Source organism: Odocoileus virginianus, chromosome 1, assembly GCF_023699985.2.
Source record: "Odocoileus virginianus isolate 20LAN1187 ecotype Illinois chromosome 1, Ovbor_1.2, whole genome shotgun sequence".
NCBI lineage: Eukaryota > Metazoa > Chordata > Mammalia > Artiodactyla > Cervidae > Odocoileus > Odocoileus virginianus.
The window spans coordinates 46,841,307-46,852,520 of NC_069674.1; the positions used below are offsets into that span (position 1 = coordinate 46,841,307).

The 11,214-nt window shown below is 38.6% G+C and overlaps 1 protein-coding gene across 3 annotated transcripts; it reads left to right on the plus strand.

Annotated features, from left to right (window-relative positions):
* The first annotated feature begins 114 nt into the window (after positions 1-114).
* CBX3 (chromobox 3) lies at positions 115-10,754 on the plus strand. 3 transcript variants are annotated; one of them, XM_070467715.1, is made up of 6 exons: positions 905-1,056; positions 2,202-2,253; positions 5,107-5,249; positions 7,337-7,499; positions 9,707-9,801; positions 10,385-10,754. In XM_070467715.1, the coding sequence occupies exons 2-6, from the start codon at positions 2,230-2,232 to the stop codon at positions 10,509-10,511; spliced, it is 552 nt and encodes a 183-aa protein (XP_070323816.1). In that variant the 5' UTR covers positions 905-1,056; positions 2,202-2,229; the 3' UTR covers positions 10,512-10,754. The 3 variants fall into 3 exon arrangements, with proteins under 3 accessions (XP_070323831.1, XP_020741139.2, XP_070323816.1); XM_070467730.1 differs by lacking the exons at positions 905-1,056; positions 2,202-2,253 and adding an exon at positions 115-214; XM_020885480.2 differs by lacking the exon at positions 2,202-2,253 and having other exon boundaries at positions 890-1,056.
* Positions 10,755-11,214: the final 460 nt, after the last annotated feature.

An 11,214-nucleotide genomic window follows, 5' to 3' on the forward strand; every position in this document is an offset into this window, starting at 1 on the left:
TCTTCCCCTACGTCAGGCCGTTGCGTAAACGTCCTAACCGCCGCCAATGGCGGGAACGCTCTACGACCTCCTAGCGCCAAGTACGTGCCCCTCCCCCCTTAAGGCCAGCACTGGTGCTGGACGTCAGTTGCGTAAAATGGCTCTGTAAATTGCGGAAAGCTCGAGTCCTGCGTATTTCTGCCTCTCGGAATTGGAGCCTGCCCCCGCAAGGCCGGTGAGAAACGGTCGCGCAGTTTGAAATTAACGCTGTTGGGAGGAGCTTAATCCTCAACCCAAAGGTCCAGCCCCCTCAACCCGGGAGGTGGTCCTTACAGCCACGCTTTGATAGCTTTTCCCCGGCCTCCAGTTAAAAAAATCTTTGTAGCCTCTTCCACTGTGTTTTCCCTCCCCCACCTTCTCCTATCCTCCCCTCTCTGCGCGGAGGGCCGACTTGCCCCTTCCGGAAACACCCGAAGCGACTTCTAGTCAACAAATTACACTTAACGATCCACCACCCTAACCCTGGCCAGTGTTTTGGGGGGTCCACATTTCGGGTAGTCGCAAGTGGTGCTCGTTCTTAGTTCCCGATTCCTCCCACCCACCCCCAGCGTTTGGAGGCACCCAACCCCAGGGGCGAGGAAGTGGGCGGAGTCCTGTTTTGGCGCCAGTCACTAAGGCTGCAGCAAAGCAGGAAACACCTCCGCCGAGTAGACTTACGTCGCGGCCCTCAGGCCCCTCTCGCCCTCCCCTCCGGGGACCACCAGGCGCCACGCCACGAACTCTTTGAGAGCCGCTGTCACCTCCCCCACCTTTCCACCCCCCCACCCCCTTGGGCCCGGGCTCGGGCTCCCGGCGGGCACTGCGCGGCGCGCGGCCCCACCCCCCCGGGGCGCGCGCCCACCCCGCCTCACAAGGCTGCCTGGCGTGGGCGGCGCCACCTTCCCCTCCCCCTGGCGGCGGCCCCGCGCGCAGCGCTGCTCCCCAGCCCCCCTCCCCCTCGAATGTGACCAGAGCTTGAGGCGCGCAGGGCCGGAGACGCCGCAGACCCGGGACTCGGAGCAGCTCAGAGGCGGTGAAGTCGGTGTCTTTCTTTCTCTCTAGCTTTCACTCCGTGGTGTTGCTTAAGATACCACATAAGCCCCAGAGACCCCCATTTCCCCGCTTCCTATCCTTTCTCGCCGGACCCCGAGTCAGGAGCTGGCGGGAAGGAAAGGAGAAGCGAACAGAGACCCCGCGGCGGGCCTGGCTCCGGGCCGGCGTCTGTAGTTGGTTTAGGGGACGAGACTTCACAAGGTTGAAAGCTGTATTGCCACTCGCCTTATTTCTAGACAAAGCGCATTTTTCCCCTCCCCCATCCCGGACGAGGTTGAGGGGGCCTTCCTTCCCGTCCCGTGCCTGGTCGGCGACTTGGGCCTCCAGGGAGGGCGGTTCTTTCTCCCGCATTCGCGCAGGCGAGTGTCCGCAGACTGCGGCGGGCGCTCCGTTACGTGGCCGCCGCCGGGTGGGGAGAGGCGCTGGCCCCGTGGCGCAGTGCCCTTGAGCCCCCGCGCCACGGCCTTTGTTTCTCCCCGCGGATGCGCTGACCACGAGGCCGGCTCTCGTGTGGCGGGGGTGGGGGCCGGGCGCTATAAGGCCTCTTTAAGCCGGGTGGGGTAAGGGTTTAAGGGGAGCGGATGAAAGTGCAAAAATAGCTGATTTGTTTTCAAAAGTGGCACGAAATGTAACTGGAGCATCTCGGTGTGTTTTAGTTTTTCGACTAGTGATTGGGAAGGTCTCTAAGAAGAAACCAAGTTGGAATTAAATTACATAGACGACTCTTCGGACTGTTAATAAGTATAGAGGAAAAATTCACACTAATTATTGTAATCGATTGGGCAGTTGTCTGGTTTTGAACCAAGTTATTTTGCTCGTTTTTTAAAAGGCTGACTATGGTTTAAATGGGATTTGGATTGAGGAAAAAAAAAATTTGTCAAATTTTTACCCTGTAAAGCTTTCGCGGATACTATGTCCTCAGTAAGGTTGTATGGATAAGTCACAGCACTAATACACTCTCAGGCACGTATCCCTAGTTTACACAGAATCTTAAAACTGCTTGTCATAGGGACTTGTATATACGTTTGATGACATGAGCTACCTAGGTGGGGGTTGGAATCCAAACAAAACTTGTGTGTAGCTATCTTTTTATGTCTTACAAACATCTTAACTGTCATGCATTTTTCTAGTAATAGCTCTTCAAGTCTGCAATAAAAAATGGCCTCCAATAAAACTACATTGGTAAGTTAATGAAAACCTAAAGTATTTAAGGATCTAACTCCCAACTTTTTTCCTCCAGAAATTTTAACTTTGCATCTCTGTGGTTGGGAAATTACACCCATATATAGTTCCAAGTCCCCTTTCCTCCACAGCTGTTAGGGGGAGAAGTTAGGAGCGAAAAAGGAAATTATTACATTCACTTCATAGTGTTTCGATTCATTTAAAAGAAACCTAATTTTGGGAGGGTAGCACAATGTGAATTTTGCCAAGTATTTTTATCTTGGAAATTTATGTGACATGGAAGAAGGTTACAAGCATAGACAAGGCAATAAAACCTTGTTGATTGGTATACTGTTCTCTAAGTTACTCTATACTGAATTCTAGAGAAAGCAGGTATTTTCAGTATTGCCCTGTTTAAAGAATGGATATCTTGTACATTGAGACGAAAGTCATTGTGTCTTTAGAATTGTTTTGGTCACTGTCATGTTTCAAACGTGCTTATTCTAAAATACAGAAGGGCCTTAAATTTAAACCATTGCAGTTCAGTTTTTTTAAATACTCAAGCATGAAAAACATCACACATATGTCCAGAAAAGAGAGAAGACTAGATCTTCTGAGCAGTTTTTTTCCTCTCCAGCAGTTTCTTAAACCCACAGTTTGCATTCTTAGATTTCATTAACAGTTCTACAAATATGTTGACATGTGTATTCAGCCATGTTAAGCTACAAATTTTAACATAAGCATTGAAATATTTACATAGAAATCACGAAATTCAAAGTTATGGTTCCCACAGTATGTAATTCTAATACATTGCATTAATAATTGCAAGTATATGAAGGTTAGTGTTTTAAACATTTAAATGAGCAAAACATTTCATTTTGGTTTGTGAATTCTCCCCTTGGGTTTCACAACTAAAAGGGCAAGTTGGTGGGCTTTTTTGTTTCATCATTAGATTGCACTTTTAAGTCAGACATCCTGAGAAATGTTTAAATATGAAATATAAAGCCTGTCTGGTGGCATTATTTATTCCCAGTCACCGATGGGGAAAGCTCAAAGCATCTTCCAACACTTTCTCAGGAATGAACTCTCCTTCAAATTTCATAATCAGTAAACCAAAATATAGATAATTAAATTGGCTTTACATTCACCGTTATCCTTAAAGTATTGGATGGAAAAGGAGCTACCTGTCCGAGACTGTGGGAATGAATAATATATAGATACAGAAAGCAAATAGATGTTTCTGTTAAAGTTAAATTGCTCCTGCTTACAGTTTGATAGTCTTCCGTATCTACCTTTCATTTTAAAATTTTGTTAGTGTTGTGAGGTAATGTGTGCTTTAAATGGGAAAGTGAGTGGATTTTCTCTTGAAAAAGATGAGCATTTGAAACTAGCTTATGAGTGCTATAGTAGTAAATACTTTTTCTCTGCTAAATTTTTTATCTTTTAATTTTCTGTGTTTATTTTTGTCTCTTTACTCCATTAGCCTCTTAACTTTCTTGGACATAGTTTTGCTTTTCGTTTAGGATCAGTATTTAGTAAGTTTTTGTCTATGTTAATTTTTCTTCATTCTTCCCACTACCACTATCTTTGTTGTACTGTACAGAGGCAGAAAGTTATTGGACTGAGTACAATACCCAAGTATCTTGACTCATGAAAGTTGTACGGCTTAACATGGAGAATGATATCCAGCAAAATCAGATGCTTGCTGCATTATTTAAATTTCACAGGATTTTTATTTCTTTCACAGGATTTTATTTCACAGGATATTTATTTAGAAGTGTGTATACACTTCTAAATGATTACATACTTTTTAATGTCCTTTGTAATCTTGAGGCATTGGTGTTAATTTCCCTGCTTTCGTGCAATGTGAGGGATGACTTTAGTAATTGGACAGTTAATTTTTTTTTTTTAATAACACCTGTTTTAAGGTGAAATGATTCCAAGGTGAGCATAATGTGGGGTTTCCCCCCTTGGTGTCCATTTTGAGTTACTGGAAAGTAGATTGGAGAGGATCTTGGTGTCCTGCTTCTCTCTCAGTAGTGTTACACACACACAGACGCAGTTAAAACCTGGTTTTAAGTGAATTTCATTGACCAATTTAGAGTCTTTCTCTCGAGAAACCAAGAAAAAAGGATTTTTTTTCTCATTAGAGAATTTAAATGATCCAGCATTTTGGCCTCTTGAAGTAACAGTGTTACACATTTGTTTCAAGTGGTCAGTAATGTCTACGGAAATTATGGGGAAACAATTTTGTCCTCCTTAACCTATTTATGGTCTCCTTGGTTGACCCTGCAGTTGATATCAGGGTTCTGAACCACGTTTTCATTCTGCAGCTATCTTTTCTGTTTATTGTTCAGATTTTAACGTTGGTGTTTGAATTGCAAAAGGGGGTCTTACATAGTGTTTGGGGGCTGTATTTTTAATGGGTCTATGATTCACCTAATAAGACCTGTTGCTGTTATTCTCCTTTGTATTAGTCTCTAGGAGTTTCTAGTTGTTTTTTTGCTGTCTTGTAGCTACAATGAGTGAAAACTCTACTAAACTTGGTCTTGTAGACTATGTAGAAATAAGACTAGGAAAAGATAAAACAATTTTCAAGAGAAATGTCTTTGATTAAATTATTTCAGTGAAGGGTGGTGGGTGATAGGTTTGAGCTAAACCCACAGACTCAACCATTCCTTTATTTTGCTGATTATCTGTTAACTTATTCAGAAAGTGTTTGCCTTGAGATATAAAAGTGAAAATTTAGGTGTTAAATGCAATGGTAATACCAGCAGTTTTAGCCTTTATTTTATTTTTTTTTTTAGCCTTTAAAATGTACTCAAAAATGTAACAAGAAAAAGACATTTCTTAAATCTCTCTCTTTTGTTTCAGCAAAAAATGGGAAAGAAACAAAATGGAAAGAGTAAAAAAGTTGAAGAGGCAGAACCTGAAGAATTTGTAGTAGAAAAAGTACTGGATCGCCGTGTAGTGAATGGGAAGGTGGAGTATTTCCTGAAGTGGAAGGGATTTACAGAGTAAGTAATCTCAGTGCTTTTCTTATATGTTTAACTGTACTTAAGTAGTGTTTAAATTTTGTTTTTAGCCTAAAATCTTTTTATTCATTTTCTCATAGGTTTTTTTGAATTTAAAGGCACGTTTAATCCAAGGTATCTTTTTTAAAGAGTCAAGTTTTCAGCCTGCAATTGTAAACAAGTAGATTTGAGACTAGTTGATCACCTTGGAGAGTCAAATTTATATAATTATATAGAGTACAGGTTGCTTTTTTAAATGTAGTTGGATACTGTACTAATTAATTAATTATATTGTTTCCCTGCAGTGGACATTAAAAAATATTGAAGTTATATGAGGTATACTAGTGGGTCTTAAACAGAAGTGCTCATCACATAATTCAGATCCTACACTAGGCCTACTATTCTCCTAATCTCTAAGTAGAGCCTGGGCATTTTTTAAGCGACCTGGTTCTTCATATTCCCTGTTACTAATTGCTATCAAAACCAGTCTTTATGATGTTACTGTTTTGTGAATAACTTACATGCAGAAATATACTCAAACTTTATCATATACAGTCTACTTGAATTCTAATCTTACACCACAAAAACAGCAAGACTCTGAGCAGTGACTATTGAAAATGCATAGGTGGAGATGGACAAAAGTTTTCTGAGCTTAGTTGAGATGGGGAGTATGATGGTTCGCTTATCTTCTGCTTTTTTTACCATTCACATTTAAAATCGCCTCCACAGCAATTTGAGAATTATGATTTGAGTGGAAGGTTTATGTTTCTCTGTTTTATTCTTGCAGTACCCTTAGTTGAGCTTAAGTATATGTATGTAAGTTTGTGGTTTAGGCACTAGGAAAAAAATTCCTGCAATTAGAACCAAATCTGCAGTATTTTAAGTAAGACTTAACCAATTTGCTAAGAAGTGATTACCGTCATATGGCATACAGTTTTATGGGCTTTTGTTTTATCCTGTGAGGCATTAAAAGCTGTTTGTATCTTACCCATCAAAACATTGGAAAATTAATTCCTCCCCTTTTCTCTTCATGGTTAGTGTGGCCACTAGTGTGAATAAGACCTGCTATGTGCAGTATAATGTATTAGGTAATATTTGATTATAATAACACTGCAGAATGCAGGCTCCACTTTAGCTCTTTTGTCCTCCTCCAGTCTTAAGTCTGCCAATTTGAGAGTCTTGAGACATCAACAGACCTTGTAACCAGAGGTTTAGAGAACTTTCCTAGCATCTCTAAAATGATTCGTTTCATTGTGTGTAGTTCGTAAAAGTTTTTTGGATCAAAGCACAGAAAGTTGGCAATTTTGTCACAAATGTTTCAGGCTGATCTCAATTTCATATTTGGTAATTGATATTCATTTTCTTTCCAGCCGTTCTGAAAAACATGAAAATGATCATCTTGGCCTTATATCAGGGATTGGCAAGCTTTCTCCCTAAAGAGCCCATACTAGAAGATAATCTGAGCTTTTGGGGCTGTGGCTTTCTGTCCCAGCTACTTTGTGACTGTAGTATAAAAGCAACAACAGGCAATATAGTAAACAGTGTTCTAATAATGCTTTTGCTTATGGGTCCCAAAAACATGGTTTTTATTTTGAAATTTTTTCCCAACCAATTAAAAATGTAAAAAACATTCTTTCTTCATTTCCCAATTTGAGTACCCAGCAGAAATTGAAAATACTGTCTCATGTTTGAGAATGCTTCTGAATTTTCTGAATTATGTTTTTTAAAACACAGTATTGGAGGCCTTAACTCTAGGCACTATCTGATAAAGTAATATGGGATGGGATCCAGAATCCACTTTTCTGAAAGAAAGTGAGAAATTCCAAAGTGAGTTTTCTGTGTAACTTGGAAAAATATTAGCTGCGTTTATTCTGCTAGTCAGGTTCAGTTACCTGGGAGGTAATACAACAGATTACCCACTTAGCACAGACTGTGGATGTAGACGCAAAATGAAGTACAGATTCTTCATGTAGGAGGTAGGGGGTAGCGGGAAGTATCTGCAGTACAGAGGGCTTTTTGTCAGGTATTATTAAATTGATCTGGACGGTGGTTATTAACCAAGAACTTTTTTTTTTTTTTAAACAACACAGTGCAGACAATACTTGGGAACCTGAAGAAAATTTAGATTGTCCAGAGTTAATTGAAGCATTTCTTAATTCTCAAAAAGCTGGTAAAGAAAAAGATGGAACAAAAAGAAAATCTTTGTCTGACAGTGAATCTGATGATAGCAAATCAAAGAAGAAAAGAGATGCTGTAAGTATAAAACATTGGGCCAGCAGACTGGCTTCTTTGTAAAAGGATGGCTTGATTTTTTTAAATACTTTTTAAGACATGGATACTTCAAAAATATCATTAAAAAGGCTCTTTAAATACTTAATATTTAGGATGAAAGGAGAGGCATGGTTTAACCCTACATTGTATAAATGTCCAGTAAGCACTTACATTTCTTTAAATCATTGTGCTACTGATATTTCAGATACATTGATGGATTTGGCACCAGATGAGACAATTTCCTCTGATCTAAACCAGCTGTCTTAAATAAAAACAATACAAAGTTAGATCATCAAAAATCACTTACAATACAGTGAAAACAGTCTACATCGCACATTCTGATTATAAAACATTAGTGAGTGGTGGTGACCAAAACTTTGGCGTATGATCCTTGTCCAAAAAAATACTTCGATTTTGAAGTATATAATCTCGGATAATAGTTTTTTAATTGGCTGAATTGAGAAAACTGGTTCACTCACTGTGTGTATATTTTGAACCAGCCTTTGCTTTATTGATTTCTCTGTGGCTTTGGACAGATTACATCCTTGCTTTTTACTCTCAACTTTAAAACTGATTATACTTGCCCTGCCTTTTGGCCTAACATGGTAATTTAGGGAAAAGTCTTGGGTCTGAATTATATCTAGGCTTGGGGACCTAACATACAATATAGATTTCTTGATAGGGACTTTGGATTTAAAAATAGGTAATTTGAACTATATTCTAAGTACTTTACAGGTAGTCCATTAACTTAATGACAACTCTGTCAAGATCATAGGTGTATTATTTTTGTTTTTATAGAAGGAAAACAGATGTGGGCTACAGATTTGGTTCTGAATGCTTTAGCAACCAAAGCAAAAAGGTGGCAATGTTAAGAATCAGTTATAAGTAAATTGAAAGTCTACCACATGCGCCACAGAAGCACCAAAATAACAGTGTTGTTTAGTTGCTAAGTCCTGTGGTACACTTTTGGAACACCATAGACTGTGTAGTCTGCCAGGCTTTTCTGTCCATGGGATTTCCTACAGAAGAGTACTGGAGTGGGTTGCTATTTACTTCTCCAGGGGATCTTCCTGACCCAGGAATCAGACCTGCATCTCCTGTATTTGCCAGTGAATTCTTTACCACTGAGCCACCAGGGAACAATAGTTATCCTGTATTGTGCCCATGTAATGTGCCAGGCAGTGTTCTGAATAACTAAATTTGCGTTTCATATACTTTGAAATGTCTATGAAACAGATAGTATTAATAGTACGTATTTAATGGGAAATGAGCCTGAATCACAAAGAAGTTAACTTGCCCAAAGCCACAAAGGTTAGGCACATCATTATAACCTAGGCAGTGTGACTCCAGAGCTTGAGGTAGTGATGTAAAAGTCTCATGAGGGAACAAAAGGGTTTGTTACACTCTACAAAGTTCTCGAGGATCCCAAAACTCTTGTTTATATGGATTATAACGATCAGTACTAACTGCATTTGAAATTAAAGTAGAATTTATAAAATACTGTATTTTCAGTTAGAATAATAAGGCCTGGCGTTTTACATTTTTGCAAATTTTGTCAGTGTTTGTCTTAAGAAGACTTTAGTTCAATATTCAGTTTGCTGTGATATGTTGCTTGGTAGAAGTATGTGAAGATTATGTCAAGTCACAGATAGATGAAAAAAGGAGATCATGAAGATAAATGGTCCAGAAGGTTTCCAGCATCCCTGGGGTCCCTCAGACCACACTTTTGAGAGCCACGGGTTTATTTTTATAAGGTTTCTTATCATTCAGATTGATTACAGCACTGATTACTGTCAGTTTTTTAAACTTTTTATGATTTTGCTATTTATAGTTTGTACTTTTAAAAATAAGTAATTTAGACTGATTCCTGGAAGTAACTTGAAATGCACTTTCAAGAATTTATAATCATTAATTAAAAATAAGAGATTTGGATTTTTTCCTGCCTTGTGTCTTTGAAAAAAAATTTGTTTTCTTGATTTATGATTCAGAATATTTTTAGAGACATCCAGATTTATTTTTTCTGCTTATAAGTTTAATGTAAATTAAAAGGTGTTTTAGTACTCTTCTTCTAATCATTTGTTTCACTATCAGAAGGCTCTATGTCATGAAGACAAATTGGAAGTTAATATTAGTTTGCTCTATATTGAAATGTATGCGAGCATTTGTATAATCATTTAACTTCTGAATAGGCTGATAAGCCGAGAGGTTTTGCCAGAGGTCTTGATCCAGAACGAATAATTGGTGCCACAGACAGCAGTGGAGAATTAATGTTCCTCATGAAATGGTGAGTGTGCTATTATTATATTTTAAAGTAAGAATAGATAAGTTTTTTATTAAAAAAAAAAAACAACTTGTGAATTTTTAAAAAACCTGTCTATCTAGTCTTTATAAATAGTTAACCATCATTAGGTAGCAAGTTGGTTTTAGTCACCCAAGTCTTGGCTGACTCTCTGCAGTCCCAAGGACTATCGCCCACCAGGCTCATCTGTCCATGGATTTTCCAAGCAAGAATACTAGAGTGGGTTGCCATTTCCTTCTCCAGGGGATCTTCCTGACCCAGGGATCAGACCTTTGTCTCCTGCACTGGCAGGTAGATTCTTGGCACTGAGCCACCAGGAAAGCTCTAGATAGAAAGTAGTTATCTGCTGAAAGAATGATTCACGTTACTTAGCTAAAGCAGACATTGGCAAACTGTGACCTATCTTGGAAAACGAAATTTTATTGGAACACAGCCACAAGTAACCACATAACCCTCTTGAAGCACTTAAACATGTTTTGATTAAATTACGATTTTTTAAATGCATGGTTATCAATTGACAAAAAAATGTTCAGGCATTTTAACTGAATACTTTTTTCTCTCATGACAGGAAAGATTCCGATGAGGCGGACTTGGTACTGGCAAAAGAGGCAAATATGAAGTGTCCTCAAATTGTAATTGCTTTTTATGAAGAGAGACTAACTTGGCATTCTTGTCCAGAAGATGAGGCTCAATAATTGTTTGCATTGCCTTTTATATATATTTATATATATATATAAAACGTGGGTCTTGGTTTTTTGATTTATTAGTGTGAAGAAATAACTACATTCTAATGAAAATCAGGTTTGATATGTTTGTTTTGAAGTAATATTGGGGAAGTTACATTGGGTTTTTTGGTTTTTTTTTCCATCTGTAGCACCGGTTACTTTGAACAAATAAAAGCTTTCTGTAGTTGCTTCCTTCAGTAGGAAAGAATTTGATACCATGGTATATTATTTCCTTAGCATTAGAGAACAGTTTTTCTAAATGTTCGAGGAAATATCCATAGTCATTACTCAATCAGAATTTAGCATTTAACTCATATATGCCTGAGGACCATTCTAAGTTTTTTGTATGTGTATACATAAAAGACATATGTAAATGGTTGGGAGTTAATTTTTTGTTGTGGTTTTTGTTTTGGTAAATATATTTAAACAACAGCCTTTCATAACGATGGATAAGCCCATGTTCTGGAGTTAGATCATTTTGAGCAATATAAGAAATAACTTCAACTTAGATTGAAAATTTAAGTCTGAACCTTTCAAATTAAATAATTTTGTAATTAGACAAATTAAGCAGTTTAAATTGGGTAATTTTTTAAAGCATCCCTATCAGAATCTACATCCATATCTGCATATAAATGTAGTTTTATATGCAGAAACCCTGGAAGGAAAATTTTTA

Excerpts from the sequence above, each read along its gene's own strand:
- CBX3 (XM_070467715.1), top strand. The coding sequence starts at position 2,230 with ATGGCCTCCAATAAAACTACATTG. Across the intron at positions 5,250-7,336 it reads AAGTGGAAGGGATTTACAGA|TGCAGACAATACTTGGGAAC; the intron begins GTAAGTAATCTC and ends TAAACAACACAG. Across the intron at positions 7,500-9,706 it reads CAAAGAAGAAAAGAGATGCT|GCTGATAAGCCGAGAGGTTT; the intron begins GTAAGTATAAAA and ends ACTTCTGAATAG.